Here is a 27,158-nt window from a genome sequence, read left to right on the forward strand (position 1 = left end):
TTGTTGGTGTTCTTTGATGTTCCATCAGCTATAGCTCTAGTCCAAAGACTGTTTTGACTTCTAGTCACTCCTTGAGAGACAAGAAGTCTTACGTCAGTTATTGATCATAATTACTGAGTGTAATCAAGATAGTTCTTTGAGTGAGCTTGAGTCTGCTCAGAAAAAGACCAGCTTTCTCATTAGTATTGCCACATGGAATTCACTGAGGATTAATAACTATTTTTAACATATTTCTTTTCTGTGTTGGTAAACATGTATTTAGTTGCAGTAAATTGAGAGCAGATTCCTATGGAAGCCAAAGATACTCTTCTCTCTGGCATGAGCTATTCAATTTTCAGATCTGTGAGTTATGCAGTTGTTAACTCCTTCACTCAAAACTAAATTACTTGAGTAATTTACGTATTCTGAATTGCCAACACCAACACACCTGGAGCTCCATTAACTGTATACTAGCTGTGGATAAATTGAGAGCACAAAAGCACAGATCTTAACTTAGCTGCTTAATGTAGAGAATATTTAAAAAAAAAAAACACACCAAAAAAGTACATTTGGTTTACCTGCTTACCTGCTTTACCGGTTTACCTGCTTTACGTGCTTAAGCAGGGTAAACCTGCTATGTTTAACTTCATCAAACAAATATGCAGAGTGCTATACAACTGTATAAAACTGGTATATCCTTGCCATTATTATGATGGATTAATTATGGCCACTTCGTCTCAAACAAATACAATAGCAAAAAAACAGAGAGGCTCAGTAGTGGAGTAAAAGAATGATTGAAGAGTGGAATGTGCATAAGGAACATGGAAAGGCTGGGGCTGTTCAGAGTTGCACAGGGTCATAGAGTAAGGCAAATAGTTCAGAACCCTTATACAAAAAGTTAGCAACCTCCTAGAGATTATAAAGTTAGAATAACCAATAAATTATTCTTTCAATATTTGCAATAATGTTAATCTACATCTGTTCTTGACTTTGCACTACTTTGAACCAATGTTTCATCTTTACCAGTGAACTACTAGATGATTCTAAGTAAATCTCTTGGTCCTTCTCCTGCATTTTATTTACCTTTTGGTATCATTTAGAATGAGTTCCATAAAGCACGAAAGAAAAACTTTTTTGCTTATGGACTGGGTTTATCAGAGTTAGCCATAGCTTTGTTACTTTGAGCCCCTCTAATGAAAATAGCTAATGTGGAATTAAACCAAACACCAGGAAATTTGAATTATGAAAAAATCCACATGTAATTTGTATTCCAAACAAGTCTTGCTAACTTCTTCAAGCAGCACTCAGTAAGAGATGCTACCTTGTTCTGCGAAGTTTGACTTGCACGCATCCTTTGAGTGTCACGGGTACACCGTCATTGTACCATCACTGGAACCATAGTCAACATGTGGAAATCCAGACCTAACGTCATTGAAACAGAGATTGAAAAGCATTAGAGCCTATGTGGATATAAAAGAAAAGTCAAAGACTAATGTGCAGGAAACCCAAATTTTATTTCACTTGACTCATGAATACAAAGTTATAAATTATATCTGTCTGCAGACAGATTAATACATAGTGTCAGGTCCACTGCTTAATGTGCCTGGCAGCTGATATATTTGTCCAGCTTGTTTTTATAACGTGCACAGTAAATACATACTGTCATGTAAACATCCAGAAATGTTTTCCTCAGGTATTCAGTACTAGTAGTCTCCCCACCAAAACTGATATAGTTGATAGGTATGACAGGTTTTGTTTTGATGACCTCTAAATGGAATGCCTGTGGCATGTTATACTACCTACCCAGTGGAAAAGCTTAGTAGAAGCTGATACTGAAGTAAAAGCCAATAGCATTGTTTTTTATACCAGTAATTTTATTTTCTGTAACAGAATTTCTTACATGTAAAATATATCCTTATGCCAATGATTAATTTTATACTAAATTCTTGTTCTTGAAACTCTTTCAACAATACATTTAAGTGACAAGAAGCTTGTCTAGATAACAGCCCCCTACTATAAGCTTAGAGTACTTTTTTAAAAAACTTATTTAAATGTGTTATGTCATTTGCATTTGTGTACCATGCTAAGTGTTAAGTAGCATTTTGGGAGTTATTATGGTAATTGTTTCCAGTTTGTTGAAAATCTTGAATCCTGCCCGTCAGTCTTGCAATCCAAATTCACTCCCCAAAGACTTTGGCAGGTTCATTGAGACTGTTAGCTCCTCTGTGCACTATAGTTTAAAATAAGCTTAATCTGGTAAAATGCCAGCCTTTTCTCAACCTTCCTATATTCCACACCCATGTTTTTTTCACCTGCCAAATTCAAACAAATCTTATCTAAACAATTAAGATAAGCACTGAAGTACTCTCTATAGTCAAATCAGCAAACCTCTCAAAACCAGAATCGAAATACAATCTCTCTAAATTAAACAGTCTACAATGGCAATCATGTTTGTATTTAAACATTTTATTCTGAAAGGATTACAGCATCAGTCTCCATTTTTTTTCCAGCCTAGACAAGAAGGCGACATAGTGAGTCAAACAAAATATATTTGTTCTTTAAGAACTGAACTTGCACACTTTTTATAAACAAACTGTATAGGTGTATGAAGTTAGACTTCACATAATCAGTAACTGCTGTTCTTAACATAGGAGTCAATTGTTTGAAATGTATGTAATGCAACTGTTTATATTAACAATGTACAGCTATATATAAAATCTAGTTACATATTTTGTCGTGTGTGTATATTTATATGTACATAAAAAAAGCTCTATCGATACAATTTTGTTGCTGTAATGTAGGGATACAACATTAAGGAATAGCAATGTTAAGGACAAATGTCTAAAAAACTGAATTGTGTTGGTAAGAGAAGACTCGGTACAAAAAGTGATACTAAATAGTCACACTTTTCAATTAAGTCTTCTGCAAAATTTCAAATTTTGCAAATGCATCTTCTTGCCTTATTGCTTCCCAAAAATGTAAGTGCATGTTCTTGAAGGTATTTAATAGTTTCAAGTCCTTTAAAAACCAATCTGAAGCAACAGCTAAGATCAATCCATGGCTCCTGCTTGGAAATTTTGTATACTGTTCTGGTTTTATACATAAGCTTTAGATCAAGGTGAATTACTGCCCCAGTAAAACTGTGGGCAAGCAGTTCTAATTGCTGTGTCTTGCCTCTGATTCATGCTGTATGTACTTACGTTGAAGATCCAATCTCCATTGTGCTTTGTGCAATGAAAGTTCTCATCCTGAGAAGGCTGGAGTATTTGCTAACAGATAAACATATCACAAAGGTACTGAAAGCAAGCAGGTAGGTAATAATATGAAATTGTTTTCATTTATGTTAACTCTCCCTAGTTCAGCCATCCCCCTACCTACACGTTATCAGCAGAGTTTTTTTTAATACAAGTTGCGTAAGACCTGCTTTAAAATTCTGTTATTTCACTTTCTGATAATCTATAAAAATTGTACAGTCACTATCGTGTGTTTTTTCCATATTTATGTAGACAAAACATTTATTTTGGAGGCCCATTTGGGGTTTAACTTTCTGCATTAGGGGATTCACATTTCTATATTTTGAGATAAAGAATAATCCCAAGAGAATAGCAGTAGTTCTCAAGTTGTTGGAAGTATCACAGACAAAAACATGACCTTGTGTTAGATGAATTATGCCAATAAAGTAACATGGAGAAGAAAAAAGATAAAGGATAGCAATTTTTGAAGTTGTGGGTTTACTATGTAATGAAAAAAAAAAAAAAAACTGCAAACTTTGTATCTTAATTGATTTTTTAAAAATATAAATAGTAAGTTTGATTGAAATCTGAGTTTACTTTGCAAGCAGCTTGATATTGTATCATACTATAATCATTATAGTAGGAAAGGAAGCCAATTCACTTTGATCTTCTGAGGCTCTCTTGGTTCTTTTTTTGCTGAGAACATTGAGGCAGATATTGTTTCTTCTGAATTGAGCAGTTCAGCTGTCAGTCATTCTAAGGAACCCGATGAAATTGTCTACTTTGAAACTTTCTTTGATTCCTGGTTTGCTAGTATTTACATGTGTGGTGTTGCATTTTCTTCCAAAGACATCTCCCAGTGAAGACTTCCATTCTGTATTCAGCAAACAAACTTATTAGTTCTTTTTTTTCTAATTTCTTGTAAGCACCATTTCATAAGTTTATCAGGAGATATATTGTCTTCGTTGCATCAGAATTTTCCACTGTTTAAGGTTTACCATTATGCTAGTTTCCTGATGATACTGGATTTTGACTATTTGAAGTTTCCTACCTGTATGTTGTTCTCGGAGCAGGTGTGTGTTTTTCTTGTTTTTTATTTGTTTTTCTAATTAACTCAGAAATAATCATTCAAGGAAGATCATACAGTGTGACACATTTGACCTGTTCATTTAGTCCTGCGGCTTTTTTCTTCCAAATATACTTTTGATATATATGAAAATGAATGTCTCATCAAATATTCCAGTACAATTACTTGAAAAAGTTTTAGAAGGTTGAATGACTTTTAATGTTAACATTCTTCCTCAGAATCACATAGAATTTTGAGGCTTTATTTATGCTTAATATAGATAACAGTTTCATGAGATCATTCAGTGAAGAAAAATCAGTCTGCCTTTATATTTTGCTGAAGTGACTGTCTATTGCTCCATCTGATGGAGCAGATGTGAAGTCTTGCAAAGACTTGGTGCTCTTCTGGAGAAAATGTAAGTGTGAAAGCGAAGAAGCAAAGATGTTCAGGAGGAAAAAAGGAGTGGCCTCTTGGAGTGATACTGCTTGTTTTTTGGAGAGCCATGGAGGAGTCATTCGTGGTGAAAATCAGCATTAAGAACTTGAGTGGGTGGTTTGCTTGTTGGTCTCCCTGAAACATGGATCTGAATATAGCAGGATTGGTGCAGAATTCCTTTTGGAAATTAGAGGTGGTTTTGCTTCAGCTACTGCTTCTTTTGTGAGGAGGTAAACTGTAATCGGTTATTAATTAAGTAGGAATTGGAAATTGCGCAGTCATTTTTTGGGGAGACAGCAGTGCTCCTAGGAGGTCTTGGAAGAGGACGCTCACTTTTAGATGGAGCCTGGAGACAGAAAAGCTTAGGAAATATACTTGGAAAGGCAAGAGAAATGTAGTGTGATTTGAAGCCTGCCCTGAGAAGAGGGAAGACATAAACCCAAGATTTGGACTGAAAACCAGTTTTCTGAAAGTCACCCTTCTGAAAGTATGGTTGTTCTAATGGGAGTTTTATGACATAAAAGTTGGACCAAAGGATGGAGTTGATAATTCTTTTTTTTTTTTTTCTCTGAAACTCAGTGTGAAATTCTGAATTTTGGCCACTTCATTTTAAAAAGGAAATTCCAGAGGTTTGAACTTGCAAATAGAATAGAATTTCCAAGTACTAATGGTTTATGTAAGTGGTGCTATTAGATTCACAGCCTCAGGCAAGTGTAGGTTTGCTGTGTCTATATTGCCTGTTTTGTTCTGTTGGTAGCTGGTAGTTCACAATGTAGACAGATGAATAATTGACTGTAATGATCTGTTTTACAATTAAAAAAAATATAGCTACTTACATTTATAGAGTTCCTGAGAATACACTACATCCTCCAACTCTCTGCTAGTCTTTTCTCATGCCTTTTTTCTTCAGGATTATATTTGCAGGCAAAAACTTTGATCTCATTGGTGGCTTGGTTACATACTGTGCTCTTCTGAAGACGTGGGTGATGATTACTCATTGTGTTGTGTTTATTTTTTTGTGGTGTTGTTTGCTTTTTTTTTTTTTTTTTTGACTCTGTGTTCTAAACTGGCTTCTATGTATGTGGGAGAAGGTCTGGTTGTCCTCAGAGTTCAAGTATGCCTCTGACAACAGTTGTGTGCTTTATACTAATCCCACTTTTTTTTAGCACCAATGTTCTGCTCCTGTCAGGTGATTTATCTTCTCAGGTGCCTAGCTAGACTTGCAAATGACTTAATATTACTAAGAATAGTAGGTCGTTGTCCCACTGCATATATTTTATCATCCTTCCAGTTTGAAAATAATATCTAAGTTGGCTTTGTTATTGTGTGTTTGTGTAATTTATTTTTTGATTCAATTTATGTTGCTGAAAGAAGGACGGAATGGAAATTCTTCCATTCTGCTAAATCTTCTATATTCTGCAGTAGCATAAGAAAGATATTATTTCTCTTCCAAACATGTCAGTTTAAATTTCCATGTAGATTGTGATAAAAACAATGAAAGTATCAAGAATGTTTAAGACCAACAAGAGATTCCTGAACATGTTTAAGACCAACAAGAGATTCCTGAACCTTTATTTTAGGTAGAAATCTTTTTAAATCGTTTCTTTCCCTCTGTCTTTTAAATTATCAAGAAATCATTTGTAATTGCTCTTCAACCCCTCTTCTTACTGGGTGGATTTTTTTCTAATCCGTTGACTAGTGCTTGATTTAAAAAACAAAGAAGTCATTGCTTTGTAGTTCCTTTAATTTTACCTGTGCATATTTGTGTATCTGGACACACTTGGTTCAAATTTTATTTTATCATATCTATACATTTGTATCCATATACAGTTATGTACATGTATATCAAGTAATTTTATAGTATAAGGCTTGTGATGGGCCTGGCTTGCTGGTTTTATTGGCAGCAGTGGCAATAGGAATGCAAGAAAGCAGCAGAACTATGAAATCTTGAAGGTAAGAGCTAAATGCCAGAGACAGATGTGATTAAAAGAAAGTTGTTTCTTTCAGGTATTCTTCACTGCTTTCTTATAAATCTATCAGGAGGGCTAATGGCAACACCAACTTTGAAACAAGAACATCGTTTTCTAAAATAGTGACATGAGCGAAAATATCCAGTGACTGCAAGACTATCATAAACCCTTCTCCAAAATTTTGCTTCAAAGTGTACTGGAATTGTAGCATAACTCAAAATATTTTCATATGAGGAAAATTATGTTTGTCTATATTTTTTGTCATTATTTTGCCACCACATATGGAATCCTTTGGTTAGATATTTGTGTAGTCATGCTGATTGTAGGGGGTAGCCATGTTTAGCCCTTGAGTTTGGCTACATAAAGAAACAACATTGTTTTTATCAGTTCAAATTGTCTATATTATTGAATTAGATGTGCAACAGTCATGATTTATTTTGCGAGCTATCAAGTTCTGTATGACAGAATAGAAGCTCATCTCCTGACTCCCCAGAGTGAGGACAAACCTACAGTAAATATTAAGAATCCTAATGGGATGTTAGAGTGCTATTTATGAACATATACATCTTTAGATGAAGTGTGTAGAAATATATTTTTCTTGGGAGGCAGGGATGTGAAACATATATACTAGGATCTAATTTCTCCAACTCCTTGTCTCAGAGTGATTTGTTTTAAGTACCTTCCTGAAGTATGTACACTTTTCTGCATACCTGTTTTGTTTAAAGTACACAGACCTGGCACCATTGTGTTTGCCAGACATTCTCTTATCTCCTGCAAGCATTCAAACAAAAGTGTTCTATTGCTCCTTGGGTAATCCATGGGTGATCTTAATATTGAGCAAAAGTCAGAGCAGGAGCTTATGTCATATTTCTTAATGCAGGATTAGGCAGTCTCTGGAAGGAAGTGGAGCAGGGAGAAGAGTCTCTGGAAGGGGGTTGGAGCAGGGAGAAGACAGCCACATCAAAATAAATAGTTGAAGGCTTGTGAGTTCATATATGAAATCATTGCATAACCGTAAGAATGCTGAAATGTAGGGAAAATACAGACTGATATCCACAATATATCCTGGTTTTTATTAAGCTCTTTGTACACAGGCTTTGATATACATGTTTTTGTAAAGTAGAGCTCTCAAACCAATCTAGACCCAGTTTCTGTTTGCATGTTAATTTTAGTTTCCAGTTCTACAGGGCAAATTTGGCATATTTTTAAGCATACTGATAATCCTACCGAGCAGCAAGGATTATTAAATACAGCATATACTGCAGTACCTTGTTGGGAGGGCATCTTTAAGCCTCTGTTGCAATAATTATTATGCCTGGGATGTTGATAATTATAAAATATATCAAATAAGTAGTAGCAGATTTTTGCATGTGCCTCTTCCCAGAAAAAAAACAAAACAAAAAACATGTTGCTTTCTGAACTGTTACATTGCCATTATCTTTCAGATTCTCTTGTCTTCTGGTGAGGAAAAATATCTTAAAAAAAACCCCACGTTATTTTCTAAATATTGATATTATTTCTGAACATTGAAGAGGTTCCTAATTAATTTCGGTTTAGGCAGTCCTAAAATTTAGAGTTGGATGGTGCTTAGAGATACAGTGTAGCCTGCTGAATTTACTCAAGATCAACACTAGTCTCATTGTAATTTTGTTATATTGTAACTAAAACTATGCTCAGGCCTGGAAAGTGGAAACATCATGAGTCACTGGCTCAGACTGGTATTTTTAATTGCTATGGAGCAATCTGAAGCACATGAGCTTGAATTCTATTGTCTGTACTATAGGTATATACAAAGAATTTGTATTTAGAACATAGGTTCTAATGCAACATTCTAAATTTCTTGCAACGTTTAAAACCTGGATGAGGTAATCTGGATTTATCTGGCTTCTAAATGAATGCTTTAGTATGCTTGTAAAATCTATGTAAGAGGAAGACTGAAAAGTACTATTTGAAAAAGAATTTTTTTTTTTTTTTTTATTAACTGAGAGTAATTCTTCACTAGATTCAAGAAACATTTCCTACGTTCTATGGAATTTTTGTAATACAAGTCAGGAGTCAGTGCTGTGTTCCTAAAAGTGTGTATCTCTTGATTTTGGGGTGGTTTGTTGTTGGTTTTTTTTGTTTGTTTGTTTGGTTTGGTTTTGTGTCCAGGTTAGGTAGTTTGAAATCACTCTCTCTGTGCTGTTGAACTGATTTTTCGATGCTGAAAAAATACTGTGTGTGGTGTCAGAATTGGTTGGGAACAGGAAAGGCATATTTTGTATCTCTACTAAACATGTCGGCTTAGTGCATAGAAGACTTGACCCTTGTCAGGTGTTTTGAAGTTAACTGGCTGACTTATGGATTAATCAGTTTAAGACTGAAGCCAACAGTGACAGGAATGAGCTTTGTTGTGTGAATGTGTGTGTGGGGGGCTGTGGTGCAGATTTACAAATTTTTATAATGCTTTCAGTTGGACCATGAAAGTCTGATGTAAAGCTTATCTCTGATCTCTGGCTATGGCCATACTTGTGGGATCATGTTTGTGTGTTTGGGGGGAGGGAGGTGAATTCTTTAACACTTGACACCTGGCTCTACCAGGTTTCTAGCCCATAGCCTTAGGAATGGCACTATTCAAGGCATAATAAAGTTAAAACCCTTAAGCTGTATGACCAGTAGGTCATAAAAACTGTTGCTGGGTATTGTGCTCAGACTTTCTTTCACAGCTGGATTATCATCCTGACAACTAATTCTTTTTTTTCTTTTGTCTTTTTTATAGCTGTTGTGAACTTGGACAACTCTGTAGTTGACCTAGAGACCCTCCAAGCCCTGTATGAGAATGTGAGTAATCGGAGGAAGTCCATATAATGTTGGAATACTGTAAGGCCATGTGAAGGTATTTTTGGTTTGCATCAGTAATACTCAGCAAGCTTGTAAAACGTGTCTATTTTGAAGTGACTTTATTTTCCCCAAAGCACTGAAAGCATTCAAGTTGTCTTAATTATTCATTGTGTGTTTTGTACAAGTAACACAAACAGCTTCTAAATGACTAAACAGAAATCGGTTTTGCTCCATTTTTATTCTTCTTTGGTGGGCAGTCTTTGGTCAATAAATATCAGAACTTGTATTTTGGGTCTTTGGCTTCACTTTGTAACTTCACTAACATAACAGTGCTGTTCAATACAAAAAATTGTTTTAATGACAGCAGTCGTCATTTGTGGAACTGTAGCTTCGGGGTTTTTTTTAATTATTTTTATTTCAATGATTCCTGCAAAATAATTTTAACTCTTTGAAAGGAAAAGGATTGCTTAAGTTAATGAAATGCAAAGCAGTACAAAGTGCCAGAGGCTTCATAAATAGTACTAATCATCAGAGAGTGTCTGACCACTAGGTATGCAAAATCAGGGATTCAGAATATACTCAGGCATGTTCTCAAACTTTAAAATGCCATTCTTGCAAAATTCAAAAAAGTGGATCTCAGAAGCACATTTCTGCCTTCAGCTGCAGCCAGTGAGCATTATTCCCTTTTCTGAGCACATTATCTGTATACATGGAGTTCTGGCTAGGCCTATCTGGAAAGAGCAAGAGACCTTCTATTTACCCTTCAAAGAACCTGAAAATATGAAATGTATATCTGTGAGCCACAGAATGGAATTGAAGGCCAGTGTATGCTATTGTACTGTATCTTTTATTTCCTTCATGTTATAGTTTTGATATTATGTTAATTACTTCAATGTTTTTCAGATTTTGAGGTTTAGAATCTAGGTTTTTTTATAGCTTACATAGGAGCGTTTTGTTGATTTACAAAATTTGTCATAAATAATCCACTTTGGGACCTGAAAAGAGAGATAGCATGCTCTAGTCCACTTTATAGAAAAAAACCCACACCTAAAGAAAATGAAAAACAAAACTCTAACAAGAACTAAGAAGCACTTCAGATCTTATTTCATCCCTGAAGATTTAACTTTCTCAACACTGCTCAGAAAATAATGGTCAAATGGAAAACCTGTTCTAACTACCCCAAAATTTTTAAGTTTCAAGCACTTCTCGTCCTTAATCCACTGCATTTCTGCTTTGGCCTGTGTTATTTTTATTTTACATTATCTTTAATCTTCTCCCTTACATCTATATCCCATTTCATATATTCTTTAGCATGTAAAAAATTTCACTAAGTTTACATATTACGTATGTGTGATTGTGAGAGATTGTGTTGTGGGAAGTACAGAATAAATATTGCCCTCATGTTCATTTTTTGCATCCTTCCCTCTTTTTTATTGCATAAGCCCTCCTATGTGGCCTAATAGGGTAATTTTCAAATGTTTTCTTAAAGTCACCTCTCATATACTTCAGCGTTCTAATATAATAAGTTACCTGCAAATTTGCAGTTCACTGAAATAACCAAATGTCATTGTCTTCCTTTCATCATTACCTTCACCAATTACCAAAAATGTCTGGGAAATATTATCCTGATTGAGGAAAATGTTATATGTTAATTTCAGGCAAGACTCAAAATAATTGAATGACTGTAATATATTTCTTTGCTTTGAATAGAAGACAGATCAGACCAACTTTCTAACTATATTTGCCTGAGTAGAAGACAGAAGAAAACCAAACAAACACAACCAAAAGCCAAAGAAAGAGCAAAAAATCCCACACCCAGTTTATTCTGGGAGAGCTTCACAAGGGGACCTGAATTTTAATCCTGGATCCTCTATTTGATAAAGCTGTGTCTTGAAAGAAGCATTCTTTAAAATTTCATTTTATTTTCTGTTTTTATTACCAGTCTTTGATAAAAACACATCAGACTTTGCATTTGCTTTCCTTAGTAATTTCACTAATTATAACAGTGTTCAAATAAAAATAAAAAAAGTAAGCAATATGTGGGTACCTGAAAGGTTAACATCTTTGACTCCTTCCTTATTTCTGAGCCTCATCCTGTAGCCTAAGTAGGGAAAACTTTGCCTCATTCGGCTAGTTTGTAGACGTTAACTTAAATTTTTATTTATTGGATTGGGATTTTTTGTCTGCATATTTAAATATTGCTGTACTATTTGTCAGTCTTTATATTTGATCTCTACAGAACATATGGGAGCATTTGCTTTACAGTCTTCCCTCAGAATGTAATCATTTTTTCTGATTGCATATGTCTGGCATGGTGCTTTTCCTTCTTAAATGTGAATGAAATTTGGGCAGTCTCCAAACCTAAACACACCCTAATTTCAAAAGCCACATTCCTGAGGGCTCAATTCCTGTTTACTGAGGAATTAAAGTCTTGTTAAACCACAAAGTTACTGTATACATCTTAGTGACTTTTTATAAATGAAAGAACCCACACCCCACCAAAGACCCAAGTCCTCAACAATTTATTTAATAGTATTAAGTGGTATTGCATCAAATGAGAAGGGCTTTGTTACTACAGCACCGTATAGTACAGTCACATAATTCTTACACATGGTTGTATAGTATGCTTTATAAAAAGTTGTTTAAGCATGTGTTGATAATCAGCTATGTATTAAGATCTAGGCAATTTTAATAGCAGAATCTTAATAAGTAAGACTACATGTGAAACAGTTAATTTAATATGCTTTTACAATTTCCCTAATAGCAATGCTTTCAAGTGGCAGCTAAAAGTAGAGAGGGAAAAGGCAGATAAAATTCAGTAGAGTTGTCAATTCGCTGTATGTGGTTAGGCCATATTGGTTGTGAGGAGAAACGTACTTATCTGCAAATAAGTGAATGTTTGTTTTGATAACAGGTATCCTCTTAGCAGGTGAGGTTGTAGCTGAAGTATCACTGCTTGAAACAAGATAAGCCTGCTCCTGTTTATGTCTTCACAGTATTGTGAAGACATAAGCTTATAAAAAATTGACTAAAATTTTTATCAAAGGATTATCTTTGATCTACGGATTTACCCTGTTCAGATCTCTTTACATTACAAAATGCAACATGTATACTTTCTTAATTTGATTCCTTGTAAATTGTCCACCCTGTATCTCTTTAAAATGCTTTCAAAAATCTCTAAGTGCCATTTGCAAGAATGAAAGTCTGAAGCCCATGCTTCTGCTCTGTCACTGAGATTCAAACCTTCTTCTCAATTATTTCTTGTGATTTCTTTTAATGGCAATTACAATGCAATGTCTTACTGCTTTTATGCGAAGACTATAGATGGTACCTGACTTCAGATGCATGACCAAGCTTCAAAGCAAGATGATAGTTAATAACCTCTTTATCTCTGTTATATCTTAGTTTCAGTTACTTTTGACAATATTCTCCAGACAATTCACTTGATGCTTTTGAAGTACATAAGATTATCTTTGAAAATCAAATGGACTAAAAAAAAATCCACCCCAAGATTAAAAAAAACCTACACATATTTAAACTGATTCAAATCAGAGCTAAGGTTCTGTTGCCAGGAAGATTGAAAATAATGAGGAAATGTAAGATTTGCATTGAAAAATCGCCCTTGTGAACTTTGGTAAGACCAAATATAGGATAAGTTTATACTATGGCAAAAGGGGGAAAATTGCTAAGCTGAATCAGTATATTTTTTTCAATAATTTCTATCAGATTTATGCTGTCTGATTTTAGGTACAGTTAATACAAAATTCTAGTATGTTATACTATTTTGTTGCATTTATGATGCTATATAGTAGCTAAAATTCAAGGAAATAAGTAGCAGTGACATCCAAAGAGGTGCTGATGCAACCAGATTAATGATTTATGAGAAATATCAATTGAACATGTCTTTTGACACAAATATGGACAGTTATATAAAATATTTTGTTAACTATCCACCTGCAAATTAAGAATTAGATAAACATTAACTGTAAAGCTAACTGATAAAAATCCTGAGAAATATTCTGTAATACCTGTGCAGAAGCCATGTCAGTCTTATTGCTTTTGTATTGCAATTTAATATAGACATAAATCGGAATTCTGGATAGCTGAGCCAAAATTAGCGATTTGAAACTCAGGGTTCATTCTGAACTTGCACCATATACTTGGACCTCTTGATTTTGTGAAAAGTGTAAAGCATATTGCTTGAGTTTCAATCAGCCTGCCAATGAGTGGATCATGCTTGGTCCTTGTATCTTTGCCAGTTTTTATTTCTTTGCCTACACAATCTGAGAATAATGGCTTAAATAAGGAATAGTGAGTCTGCCTAACCTTTGCCCTTGGGATTTGATGGAGAAACATTAACAGCTTGAACATGCATGTATATAATTGCTGTGATAAGTGCTCTAATATTTCACCATATGTAGAAGGCCAGAAGAGAGACTACTCTCACTATTTATCCTAAAGAATTCGCAAATAACCATTTAGCTTTATGTTCCTTGCTAAAATAATTTCTCCTCTTTAAATATTGCACAAAAATTTCAAGTTATCTCATTTCTGTTTAACAGAAGAGAATATACTTTACAGATTGGCCAGAAAAAGTAGAACATCATTTAAAAACTGTTGGTACAAGAACTTGTTTACTTTAAAAAAAAAACTATTTACCATTTACAAGAGTAAATTGAATAAATGAGAAATTTCTGCCCTTAGTTGAATTTTTCCTAGTCCTCATCCTGTGTCCAGATGTGTCTTAAAAATAAAAATTGATACAATTTTCTGATCTTAGTATCTTGAAATTATACAAAAAAACATTACTACTGTAATTATATTAGTATGTCCTATGCCTGCCTTGACAGAACCCTTATGTAAAAGGTAGCTATGAAGGATGAATCTCCAAGTTTCTTTTCTCACTCTAAAGCGATACTGGGGTAGGGAATTCAGGAAACTAAGTGTTATGGATGGGTCAGTACCAGTATACCAAAATAAAAAACTAGTTTGTATCAACCTAGCCCTTGTTAACTGAGAAAGACAGGTATGTATACACAAATAGATCAAATAAGCACCAAGCAAGTCAAGGGAAGTGATTGTTCTCCTCTTCTCAGCACTGGTGAGACCACACCTAAGGTGCTATGTCCAGTTCTGGCCTCCCTAGTGCAAGAGACATGGACTTATTGAAGTGGATCTAGCAACAGAGCAGCCTGCTCTAGCTGCCTCTGCTTGTGCCAGAGGTTTTGACTAGACAGTCTCCAGAGGTTCCTTCAAACTTCAATTGTTCTATTAATCTCTGAAATGTGTAATACCACTAATAGAATTTCATACTGTCAAAAAAGAAGTTTGATTCTGGGAGAAAGAAAAAAAAAAGTTATTTGCAAAATTTCCTATTAACAGAATACAGATCAGAATACTTTAGAGAAGATGACCCTTGAAGAACATCCACAGAAATGCTGGCTAAATATTAGGATGTGTACTATTCAAGACAGACGGCCTTGCAGTCATTTCCAGACTTCTTGAAGTAATCAAAGGAACTCTGAAGTGCTTTTGCTCTGAGTGGCCCTTTAATCTCTTCATCTTTCTGTTTCATGTCAGTATTTTCTCCCTTTTCACATGGAAAGATGCTCAACAACCTCAGAAGGATTGTCCAAACCTGACTTTCTGCTTTCAGATTGCTGATGGAGCTGTGTCAGTATGGTTTGAGATAGTTCCATACCTCTTCTGCTAATCATGCAAAAGCATGCTAGAAAGAATGCAGATGCAGTCTATCTTTTGCTTTGCCATTATTTAATTAGTTCAAATGTAATTTAACTAATATAATTTAATGTTGTTTTCAAGTTCTGTAATGGACTAAGTTAAAAAATGTGTGATGTTTTATTAAAGGAGTAAAGGTAGATATTTAATTCCTTTTTCATTTTTGCACAGATTCATGTTTTGATTCTATTTTGAAAACCACTATGGATGTCAAAAGAAGGGTCAGAAGTAGAAATTTCCATTCCACTTCTATTCCTTCCCATGCCGTTCTGTTTTCCAGTACTGCAGTTGGAAAAAATAATTTCACTGTAGCATGGAGCACAGAAAGAAGTGAGGCTCTGTTTCTTTTGATTGGAATACTAAAGAAAAGACCGCACAATGTGCCACAGGGTTCTCCAAGAATCTAGGCACTTTACATGTAATTGTTTTGGCTTATTAAGATAAAAATAAAGATCACTGTATGCCAAATTAAGTATGCAATTGTTCTTATGTATTATGGTATGCATGACAGTTCTATTATAAATCAACTTTGTTGTTGTTGTTCTACAGCATTTTCCAAATACCAAATAAAATTTAAATTGCAAACCTATTTTCATTTAATTAAAGAAAAAGATATTACTTAAATATATATTTGAAGATCAGATTGCATTCAAATGTAACTCAACAGATTTGGAAAGAGAAATAAAACTCAGGAAGAGAGTTCTTTGATCCAAAGACTTTATAAATAGCCAAAGAAATGGGATTGGGAATGAAGATTATTGTCTCAGTGCATGGTTGAATGAATAAATCTTTTGCAGATTACTAGTAGTCAATAACATTATTTGGAAGATGTTATGTTTTCCATCAGATGTATTTATACATAAAATCACTCTGTGGACTGAGTTGTTTTACCATAAGCAGATGCTAAAGTAAAAGAAATATCTATGAGCGTGATTTGTTCTAAAGTCATCTTTATATGTTTTTTGACTAAGTTTTTAACTAACGTTTTTCAATTACTTTGTTTCCTTTATTCCAGAGAGCACAATCAGATGAATTAGAAAAAATAGAAAAGCATAGCAAGGCATCCAAGGAAAAAGAAAATGCCAAATCATTGGATAAGCCAGAACAGTAAGAACATACTTATGAAAAAAACAGTTTTGCCCGCTTCAGAAAACTTTGCCTCCTAGAGTAAACTATCTAGAGGCGTTATAAAAGTAGAATAAAACCAAACCTGTACCTACTAGCAGTGACTTACACAATTTTCTTGAATCACCCCTACAGGTTCCTCTATGAACTCTCACTAATCCCCAACTTTTCTGAGCGTGTATTTTGCATCCTGTTCCAATCAACATTTTCAGAAAGCATTTGTTCAATCCATCGCAAACTTGAATTGTTACAGAAACTGTGCGAGGTAGGTTGTGCTCTGTCAAAAGCTAGAGATAAATTTCTGATATTTAATCTTGTTCAGTTGTACTCATATTTCAAAAGTTTTTGTTTTATTTACTCTAAGCACTCATTAAATCTGAAGGATAGCAGAATAGAATGTTTAATGATTGTACTTTAACATCAAAGCAAATTTTAAGATTCGCTCTTGATACTGAACTAGATAATGGTTTTGACATCAATATATATTTATATCAATATAAAGCAAAATCTTCCCTTTTCATAGTCACAGTTTCACTCCTTTCCAGATGAATGTAAGTTCAGTCTACTTTATATTTCCTCATATTTTGTAAGTGTGCAACTTGATAATATCTCTGATACCTGAAATCAGTTAGAGGGAGCAATGTTCTCTCTAGTTAGATTACTGGAATTTTGTGGTCCTATGTAAAGCAAATACATAGCTTTGAAATGCAAGCTTCGTCAGTATTTTAATAACTGAAAATTATTTGAAATATTTAATTGTTTTACCATTTAATAGATGTTTATATGTTTTGTTTGATAGGTTAAGTGTTTTAATTGTTCTCTGTAGGGTTTTTTATTAACTTCTTGCAAAATTCTCTCCTAAATTAAATATAGCATTCATGGTATCAGCATCAGTTAAGGAATTACTATTTTGTTTTCCTGAACAGATCATTACTGATAATATTGTTTAAATTTCCCATTATTTTTAATAAGTACCCATTATGGGGAAAACAGTCTCCATTCACAACAAATTACATATTTTAATTTATATTTATATAATTATATTTTTATATATAAATTACTTCTGCATGTTGCAGAAGGTTAATTCCCTTTATTTGAGCCTTTATATAAGTATTATTTCTAAACACAGTGTCAGTAATACTGTGAACTGTAAATATTATTAGAGTTTGAACAAAAAACTGTTTCTGTTTTGTAGACATTGAAAAGTGGGTCAGGAGTTATGCAGGTCCTTGGTTTGGTTCTTGCCTTTGGAAATTACATGAATGGTGGAAACAGGACGCGAGGACAGGCTGATGGCTTTGGACTAGATATCCTGCCAAAACTGAAAGATGTCAAGAGCAGTGTAAGTTGATTCTAGACTTGCTATAGGCCCAAGAATGTTAAATTCTCAGAAAATTACTTTGTCTCCACGTCTGAGTAAATGGTGTGAAATTTAGGAAGGCATGTCAGTGGGAACTTTTCTGTTATTGTGCTTATCTGGTCATACTTCTAGATTTGGGTGTATTTCTGTAGAAATATGAAAATTCTATAGAAAACAAAAATATGTTATGTTTTCTTTCCTAATCTAATATGTATTTAACTTTTGATACTCTATGTATTTCTAACTTTTCCTTTATTCAGAAGCAATACTATTATCTTTACCCTTAAAATGTTTATTATGGAAGTGAAAAGAGTTGTAAAAAAAAGTTAACTGTGATTGGATGGTGTTTCAAACTGTTGGGGGTGGAGAGGGAGGAAAGTCACTCCTAAAAATTATTGAATAGGCATCCTCGACATTTGGGATAATCCAAAGTTCATCCTTTATATACGTCATGATTACAGAAACTGCTTTTCACATTAGACCACAGAACCACCTGAGTAATCACAGCAACTACATGTTGATTTAAGATTTGTCACCTAAGTAAAGGAGAATGATAATTCATTCTATTTCTTGCTCAGTGCTTAGCTGGAGCTTGTGTTACCAGCACGTTTTTGGTTTTGATTAATCAGATTGGACTTGTATTCAAATATCTTTTATTTACAAGGAAACAATAAACTTTAAGTCTCTATGGCTATGATGAAAGACTTATCTCAGTGTGGACAGTGTTATAAGAAAGATGTAGGGACCAATTTAAAGTCTCTAGAATTACTGCTGAAACCTCTCTAGTGAGTCATTTTCAAGGTCTGCCATTCTGAAAGTGGCAGAAAGAACTTGTTTCTCTGCTTGATCACTCACAAAATAAACATGCTTTAGCTGCTGGGTTAGATAATGTAAGTGATCTTTTTTTATCCTGAGTTTAGACTAATTCAGCCATTTGCCTTTGAAGGGGTGGAGGAAGTTAATTCCAGCCTTGTGGTTTCTTTGGAAAGCCAAGGAAGTTCTGAGGTGAATGAAGCCTTAGCACGATGTTTTTAGAGGAGCTTATTTTAGCTGAACCTTTTGGTTGACTCTAGATATATCCCCAGTTTTGGAACTCAGCTCAGTAGAACATTTAGATACACTAAAATGGTTTGGTGACTTAGGTCTTTAGTATGTAATTTGCTGGAAACATTTTGACCCCATTATTAACCTTGCAGTTACAAAGTACATCTTATTTGCTACTGATTAGTCAGGAAAGTCCTGACAAAACAATTGTTTGAAATTATTTGAAATGTCATTCTGTCAAAAATCCTGTTTAAATCAAAGATTTTCTGCTGAAATTTCATTACAGAGATTACACATTGGTAACATGGGAAAGTTCCCCTGAAGATTCACAAAATTCCCAAAATTTCATTTAGAAAGATGAGATTTTTTTAATTAAACTTTGCTTTGGTTTTGTAGTTATAGATTAATAAAAAGTTCTGAATATTGTGAAAGAAGTTGCATACATCAACTCAGAAATAATTTCTCTTTTCCTTCTTGGGAAATTTCATAATGTAAGGGCTCATTTTACAATCAAATAGGTTTCAAAACTAAGGATTGACTTACAGGAGTCTTGTAACATAGCTGTCTAATATCTTTAATGATTAAGTTATATTTCAGAGTTTGGAGGGGTTTTGTTTAATTTGTTTTTATTTTTTAGTGAAGGTGTCAAATCAGCAAAGTGTTTTTCTATACTTGACACTAAACATTTCACCTACTTGAATGATCATTTCTGAATTTGGTTTGTTTTTCTTTTTTTTTTTTTTTTTAATGAGTTTCAGTAACAGCAAACTTTATTCTCTCATACAGGACAACAGTAGAAGTCTTCTATCTTACATTGTCTCATACTATTTACGTAATTTTGATCAGGTGAGTGGGAATTAATTTTGCTCAAGTTAATTCAAGTTATAAAAATCAACTTACTAAATTCATCCCTCTTCTGGCTTAGATGACAAAATGTAAAAAACCACTCTTATTGTTTCCACTTATATATTTTAGAATAGAAAAAGTAATGAACACTGTGACTGTTGTCTTTGTTTTTTTTCTTTTTTTCCCTTTTTTGTCAGGATGCTGGAAAAGAACAGTGCATTTTTCCTCTTCCAGACCCACAAGATCTCTTCCAGGCTTCACAAATGAAGTTTGAAGACTTTCAAAAAGATCTCCGCAAAATGAAGAAAGATTTGAAAGGTACTGGAACTAGATTAAATACTAAACATATGTTAAAAACATATCCCTGCTATTATTGTTTGCATAATTTTAGAGAAACTGGATGACAGTGTAAAAACAGTTGTATATGTTTGAGATCCCAATTACTATTTTATTCCTTTAATTTGTTTTTTGCATGATCATTTAAGCAATAATTCATAATTTTCAGTAGATAATCTGGAAGAGGCTATTAAAATAAGCATCATCAAACCAGTTAGGTTTTTGTTTTAAAAACAAAAGAAAGAAAATTTTAAACAGAATTAAACAGTCTTTCACTATAAAGTGCTGGATGATGTCCATGACAAAAAGGTCCATATTCAGGTAAAATACCATTTAGCAGATTATATATATGACATGTTGTTCAACACAGTTGAAATAATCTGTCTTTGTTAAAAAGTAGCATGCAAAGAAAGTATTTTTTCTCCTGATTGTGGAATTATTTTTTAAAATGAACACAGCAGGCTTAAGGTGTACTTGCTAGACTTCACTAAAGAACATGTATCACATAATACATTTCTTCTTAACACTGGGAACGAAGCATTGAGTTTAAGTTAAGATGGAGTAGTTTGTACAAATGATAGCTAATATCATGATCTTTACCATTTTTGCTGAAAGTCTCTGCTGGACTGGACAGTTACGTATTTCTGTTGCCTAGCTGATTCTGAATGCCATGCTTCTAGAAACCAAGGAATGGTTTGGTAAAACATTAGTCCCTGAACACCTAGAACACAAGTTTCTCTCTTAAAACAAAACACAACATAGCTACCAAATGTTCCTTCTTGCCTTTATCAAGCTTTCTGTTTGGATGTTTTAATTATTACCTCCAGAAGTTTAAAATAAATTTAAAAAGTTGTGTCAAGGTCATTTTTGTGATACTAAGGAGTGAACTGCAGCACCATTCTTTTGCTGCCCCAAAAAGTCTATGAGGCAAAAATCCTCAAATTCAGGTATGAAAACTTGTTTCAATACTTACATCTTTCAAATAATCTGAGAGCTGATGTCCAAGCTTGCACGTAGAGAAGATGGCTAAGTCTGACTTATTTTCAGGCACTTGTTTATGAACATCCATGGGTGCACAGATGTTATTCCTCACAAGTTCAACAAAAATGTTTTTATATTGATGGAAGGTTAAGCATTTTTAGAAAAAGGTTGAAGTTTTTGCACAGACATAAATCTTTTATGGAATAAATCCACACTGTGCAGTGATCAAAGCAGGGGTTCTGTAAAAATTGAAATTACACGCTTCGCTCTGCCATCAGGCTGTAATTGAATTCTTTCTGCGCTTCCAATCCAGCCTTTATGCTGGAGTCTCTGTTATCAGTCTGTTCTGTAGTTAGTGAAACTGAAGAATAGCTGCAGACACCCTCATTCTTTCCCTATTCCCTTTGTTACAATCTTTCTGGGGGACAGTGTCAGCTCCCTTCTGCATCCTCCTCTGGATATGAAGTGACAATTTCAATTCCAGTCTGTAATCTTATTCATGACTTCTTACCATTCCTGAGCGATGCAAAAATGCTTTGTGTTGGCTCTCTTTTCCAAAGAAAAGTGTCACCATAAACTAAAAACATTTTGTGTTAAAAAATGACTGCAAGAGCATTCATTAAAAATTCTGGGTATTCCAATAAGTTAATTGTTGCAATGCTTTCTGTGAAATAGAATAGCCAAGTTTCATGACAGTCTTTCTTAAACAGAGTAAAAGTTTTAGCTGAATGGATAAATGACTTTAAAGTGGGTTTCCTCTACCTTTAGTTTAAGTACACTACCGGGTTTGCAAATGAGCATCTGGAACATTATGAGTTACTAGAGTTACCAAGAGCCTCATTAAATGGCTGAGAAGCTGTAAGATGCTGAGCAAATTCTAACAAAATCCTAAATATGATGCTCTCCTTTTGAAATCAGTGAGACTAAATGAGTATTGAGTATTCCTGGGAAATACTGACTTTAAAGCCATAGAAATAGCTGCCTATATATGCATTTCAGTTTCATACTGAGATGCAGACTGTAACCTTGGACCTATTATCAGCAATTAGAAGATTTCGTGAGAGGATTTCACCATTTGGGTGGGGGGGGGGGAGGGTGGTGCAATGGGTGTGTTTGTTTTGTTCTTTATCATGGAAAAAAAGAAAACTGTACACAACATTGATGCAGGCAATACCACTGGTATAAGGGTATTCTGTCCATGTCGGTTTCAAATAACCTACAAAACAGTTACAGTGAGGTCATGCTCAGTACAATGGAGAAAGGGGGTATTGGTTCACCCAGGAAGAAAAGCTTCTGAATATGTTTTATTTCTGTCTTTAAAAACTTTCCATGATCATTATTCAAAAGTAAACTTCTTCCTAGAAGAATTTTTATGGATAATTATGGAAAAAAAGCATTGAGAAAGGTTGTTATTATAAAAAAAAACACCAAGTTTTGTAACCATAACAATAGCAGTTCATTCCAGCAATGCTGTATTTTTCCATCTAAATATTTCAGTAACATATACAGAGACACATAGATATAAATAATCTTTATGGTTCTGTAAAATAATTCTGTTGTCATGCTCTTTCACAGTTCTGAGTTTGGGCTTATGTTTGTATTAAAGGAGTTGTTAAACTGATTGCCTTTTTAAAAAAAACAGCACTCATGGTGTTCAAATTTCTGTGCTGATTTCCCTTTTCACTCAGCTCTTGTCTGTTTTTTATGAACCGTATTCCTTGCAGTTTGTACATGTTAGAAAATAAAATCTCTTCTAAGATTTCAGTTTAAAAGTGTAAGTCCAAAAGACTTTCAGAAAATGTGCTGTGTGCCTGTTCCAAGATTAATAAGACAGAATTTATCAATTTATTTTTTTTAATTGAAGAAAGAAAAAAATATCCCTAATATTATAGTGGAAGCTACCACTAGCCATCTAATATTGAACTCACAAATTGTTCAGTTTTGGATATGTAGACCCCTTGGATAAAGTCTATATACTAGATTTACCCCTCTACCCTCTCCAAAGATAGAAGACCACAGAACAGGTAGAACCTTTTACTGACAAACCAAGGGAATTTGGCTCCATCTGATGCTCCCAGATTTCACAGCTCTCCAGGATTCTTACTTTAGCTTTTTTGACTTCAGTGACATCTATTTTGTTAAGCAACTTGATCTGCTTTTGATCTCTCCTGGCTGTCAGCAGCGTTCCTTGATGCAGGCATGCCAAGCAATGAGCTCTGTTCCTATGTCATTCCACAGAAGAAACTTTAGCACTTGCCACATGACTTAAATCAACTCACCATGTAAAGAAAATTGGGCATCCAGGGTCAGAAGAGCAGCGTGTGACTCTTACTGATTAGGACCTGTGTTGTATATCTATTATTACCAGTATCCTTTTCTAGACACTTCAGAATGCTAAAGGTGGGGCAGCAAGATGTGGAAAACATGGATTGAATCAAGTTTTAACGCTCTCTGCTCTAACACTCTCTGGAGGTACAACTCTGGTTTAGGAAAATATTGGATTTGTGGTCCATGTAGTTCTGCAAGACGTGTGTTTAGTTTAGGAAAGAACTAGGACACTAAAATGGCAGTGGGAGTTACAGAATTTATGAAGCACTATGTCAAGTTCAAACTGTTTAGAAGCTGTTCTCTGGCTACACATTAACATTTTAGCTTTACAATAGCAAGTTTATTCTTGCAAATCAAAAACTAATGCATCATTTGTCATTTATGGAAAAACTTTCAGTGAAGCTCAGCTAAGAGGGAATTAAAAACAATGTCAGGCAGAAAATAAATCCAACTAGTAGAATGTTGAAGAGTTGAATACCATATAATGCAGACTGTTATAAAATGAAGTTGAAATCAGTACTTGTTTATATGTTATAATATTGTCATATTTGATGTCTTTGAAAACTAATTACAAGTGATCGTTATGATAATATTATTTTTGTCTTGATGCTTTCTTTTCCTGCTATGAGTATTTGCAACTAATTGAAAAGTCTCAATCAATAAGAAACTAGGTTGTGTGGCCCGGCACATCTCTCTGATTTGGAATAAATGTGACCGAGAATGTTTATAAAGTGTTAAGCATTTGCAGAACACTTTGAATTTTAAAAAGTATGTTCCAAGAAAAGCCCCACAGTAATTTGGAAAAATACACATTTCCTATTTTTCTGTGCTTCCTAGAGTCACATCAAATTATCCTGTCAGCTTAGTTCTGCTAGTTGTAGAGTTGATATGTGCTCTCTGGTTTAATACCTGCTGTGTAAATCAGAGCATTAGGAGAACCATCTTTTGCAACAGAAAAACTCTTAAGAGTTGCATTTGAGGTGGTGTCAATGTGTGGCTGAGTGAGACGGGGTAGTAGTAGGCATGCTATGCTTTGACCCCCTTACTTTTTTTTTTTCCTCATACAGTGTAACTATTTAGCTTTCAACAAATCTTTCCTCTTGCCTCGGTAATTATTGTCCCTAACACGGAGAAAGAGGGCCCAATCCTAAAAGTGCAGTTAGTGTGTAGTTTGAGATGGAATTTTCCTCTTTATGGCAAACTGTGGGGTGCATGGACTACATAGCAAAACAAGGCTGTAGCCACTCCTAATTCTTTCATTTGTAATATTAGTGTTTGCAGGCTAAAAACAAGATGCACAGTTCTATTTGCACATCATCCCCTCTCTCACACTCATACATCCACATATATTTTCATATTCATAGGACTCTCTGTTTCCATCACAGTTCTGATGGTAAGGCTAATACTTTGGCAACATTTCAGTGCCACTTCTTGATCAGGAACAGAAGGGGTATTAATTTAAGCTTCAGTTAACAAAGTTAAGCAGCCTAAGACATTTAGGGTCTCACTACAGTTGACAGAAAAGGAAGGTACTACTCTCCTAAAATTGTCTTCTCTTAAAATTGAGTGCTAAGGAAAGGTCTTGAGTCTAGTCTGGTGATCTATCTTTTAAATACCTATAGTTTGATGAAATTAAGCCTATCCTAAGAGGTTTCCCAAAAAACTAATTTTTTTTTTAATGTGTTTCTATGTTGGTACTCCAAGTTGTTTCAAGAGAAGAAGGCAGGGAGCTGGAGGGTAGAGAACTGAGGTAGAGGAAAAAATATATTTTTGGAGAGTTTGAATTCATTATTTCAACAAAAACTTTCTGGTTTAAGATACTTTGAAATGTCTGTGTTTATTATTCTCTGTTAGTAGTTTTTATATAAATGGGAGTGAAGGTTTTTCATAATTAAGAAATAGATCTTTTATTTTTCTTATATGATCCAGAGATCCATATTTTGATGAAGATACACCTTCAGTCTTTTATAATAAAATGTCCAATCTCTCAAGGTAATTATTAACAAAACAATATAGAAACATTAGTGGGTTTGGCCAATCCTACAGTTATCTGTATAGTCTATCATTACAGAAACAGCTATTGTTTGAATAATTCTTTACTCTTGCCTATTCATTAACAGCTGTGCATCCACAAATCCTAGTTGTTTGTTCAGTTCTCACTGAAAGGGTTAATTGCTGCAGTCATGCAGCATGCAGATTCCTAAACCTAAACCAGATGTAAACTAAAGCCAGGCTTTCAGTCAATCTGTGAGTCATATATTATTGTCCTTAAAACTCCAAACAAGAGCTGTCAATGGAAGTCCTTGAAGACTCAGCAGTCCTTAGTATAAGTCTTTACAATTGAAAAAAAAAAAAAAAAGGAAAATTAAGAGCTTGTTCTGTACTTGTGGCTGAGTTCATCAGAGCTTGTCTTTTGATGAGGCTGGTATTGTTTCCTTTAGGTAAAGTCTAAGCTTTCTTTTAAAGTCACAGATTGCAGTTGTAAAGAATCCAGAAAGCACTGAGGAAGTTGTGAAAACAGTGGTTATGCTGTTATATGCTTTAGATGATCTTAAGGGTCCTTTCCAACCCTAACTATTCTATGATTCTAATCCCTGTCCCTGGCAGGGGGGTTGGAACTAAATGATCTTAAGGTCCTTTCCAACCATAAATATTCTATGATTTTATCTCCTTTTCAGGAAAGTAGGAGGCAAGCATATCTTCTGCAGGAATCTGAGTACTCAGAACCTCTAAAATTCAGGACATAATTTCAAATCTTTCTTAAAGATTTAAAAGTAAATAGTCTATCAGATCTCAGTGCAGCTTGTGTTCTCAAGTCCCTTAAACAGACTTGAAAATCCACATAAATTCTGTAGGACTTCTGTAGATAAGTATGTGGTTTCAGAAGTGGTAAATTAAAAAAGCCTAATAGACCTCTTAATTACTTGCACAAGATAATTGCCAGTGTTTTGGTGGGTTGGTTTGTTTGGGTTTTTTTCTTGTTGTTTTTGGTTTTATGTTTGAAGGGTGTTGAAAGAAAAATCATGCTGCCCATTATTATCCTGACCAAAGACAATACAGTAAGCCTGGAAAGCAGCTGATCATCTGCTCACACATTTTCTTCAGAGACATATTTTGGGCTCAGAAGAGATATGTGCTCCCAAGGGCTAGAATTTAGTATCCAACAGAACTAGATGGAAAACATGCAGTAAAGAGATATTCTGAATCTTGAAAACATTCTTTTTTCTCTTTTTCAAAAAAAGTGGCTATTTTTGATGAGACAGCGCATTTTGGATCACTTACCAGAATTGCTTACTTGAAGTCTTAGTACAATACACATAACATTTTATGACTTTTCATCTTCTGTATGGATGTCTCTTAATCAATTGTTGTGAAATTTTAATAAAGGCTGTTGTGAAAACTTTTACAGTTTTAATATATTGACCTAAGGTTAAAAAAAAAAAAAGATATGAAAGCTAACACAGTAGCTTGGAAAATGGCAATGAATTGTATTTTAATATAAAAATAGAGAATAAGATTCTTGAGATATCGGATATGGCTGGAATAATTTAATTTTTTTTTAATCCCTAAATTGGTTTTGAACATGCATTTTTACATCAAATTCAAAATCAAGAATCTTTGAGAGATATGGGCAGAAAGATATCAGTTTGAATTTCCCAAAATTTAGAATGTACTCCCACAAGAATCCATTGCTTTTCTGGAAAATCATGTACAGTCCTCTGCAGCATTTATTAAAGAGAAGATTAAATTAGATGACCTATTGGTTAGATGACTTATTGGTCTTCTCCATTGTTGAGATATTGCTTGTATGTTAAAATTGATTTAGAGGGTTGGAAAAGGAGTGTATCTGCCCACTCCAGCTTATGCTTAGGATATGAAATCTGATAAAGGTAGAT

General features: G+C 34.2%; 1 protein-coding gene across 2 annotated transcripts in view; it reads left to right on the forward strand.

Moving 5' to 3' along the window:
- FMN2 (formin 2) overlaps positions 1 to 27,158 on the forward strand; it is a 165,841-nt gene that overhangs the window by 87,774 nt on the left and 50,909 nt on the right. For both annotated transcript variants that reach the window (XM_061365734.1, XM_061365735.1), the window contains 6 exons: positions 9,442 to 9,503; positions 16,258 to 16,349; positions 16,503 to 16,632; positions 17,563 to 17,709; positions 19,558 to 19,617; positions 19,815 to 19,935. In XM_061365734.1, the coding sequence (XP_061221718.1) occupies positions 9,442 to 9,503; positions 16,258 to 16,349; positions 16,503 to 16,632; positions 17,563 to 17,709; positions 19,558 to 19,617; positions 19,815 to 19,935 (612 nt within the window). The remainder of the gene's footprint in view (positions 1 to 9,441; positions 9,504 to 16,257; positions 16,350 to 16,502; positions 16,633 to 17,562; positions 17,710 to 19,557; positions 19,618 to 19,814; positions 19,936 to 27,158) is intronic.

This window comes from Neopsephotus bourkii, unplaced genomic scaffold (genome assembly GCF_033783945.1).
Source record: "Neopsephotus bourkii isolate Nb327-2 ecotype Australia unplaced genomic scaffold, CSIRO-AGI_Nbou_v1 NB_1292, whole genome shotgun sequence".
Taxonomy (NCBI): Eukaryota; Metazoa; Chordata; class Aves; order Psittaciformes; family Psittacidae; genus Neopsephotus; species Neopsephotus bourkii.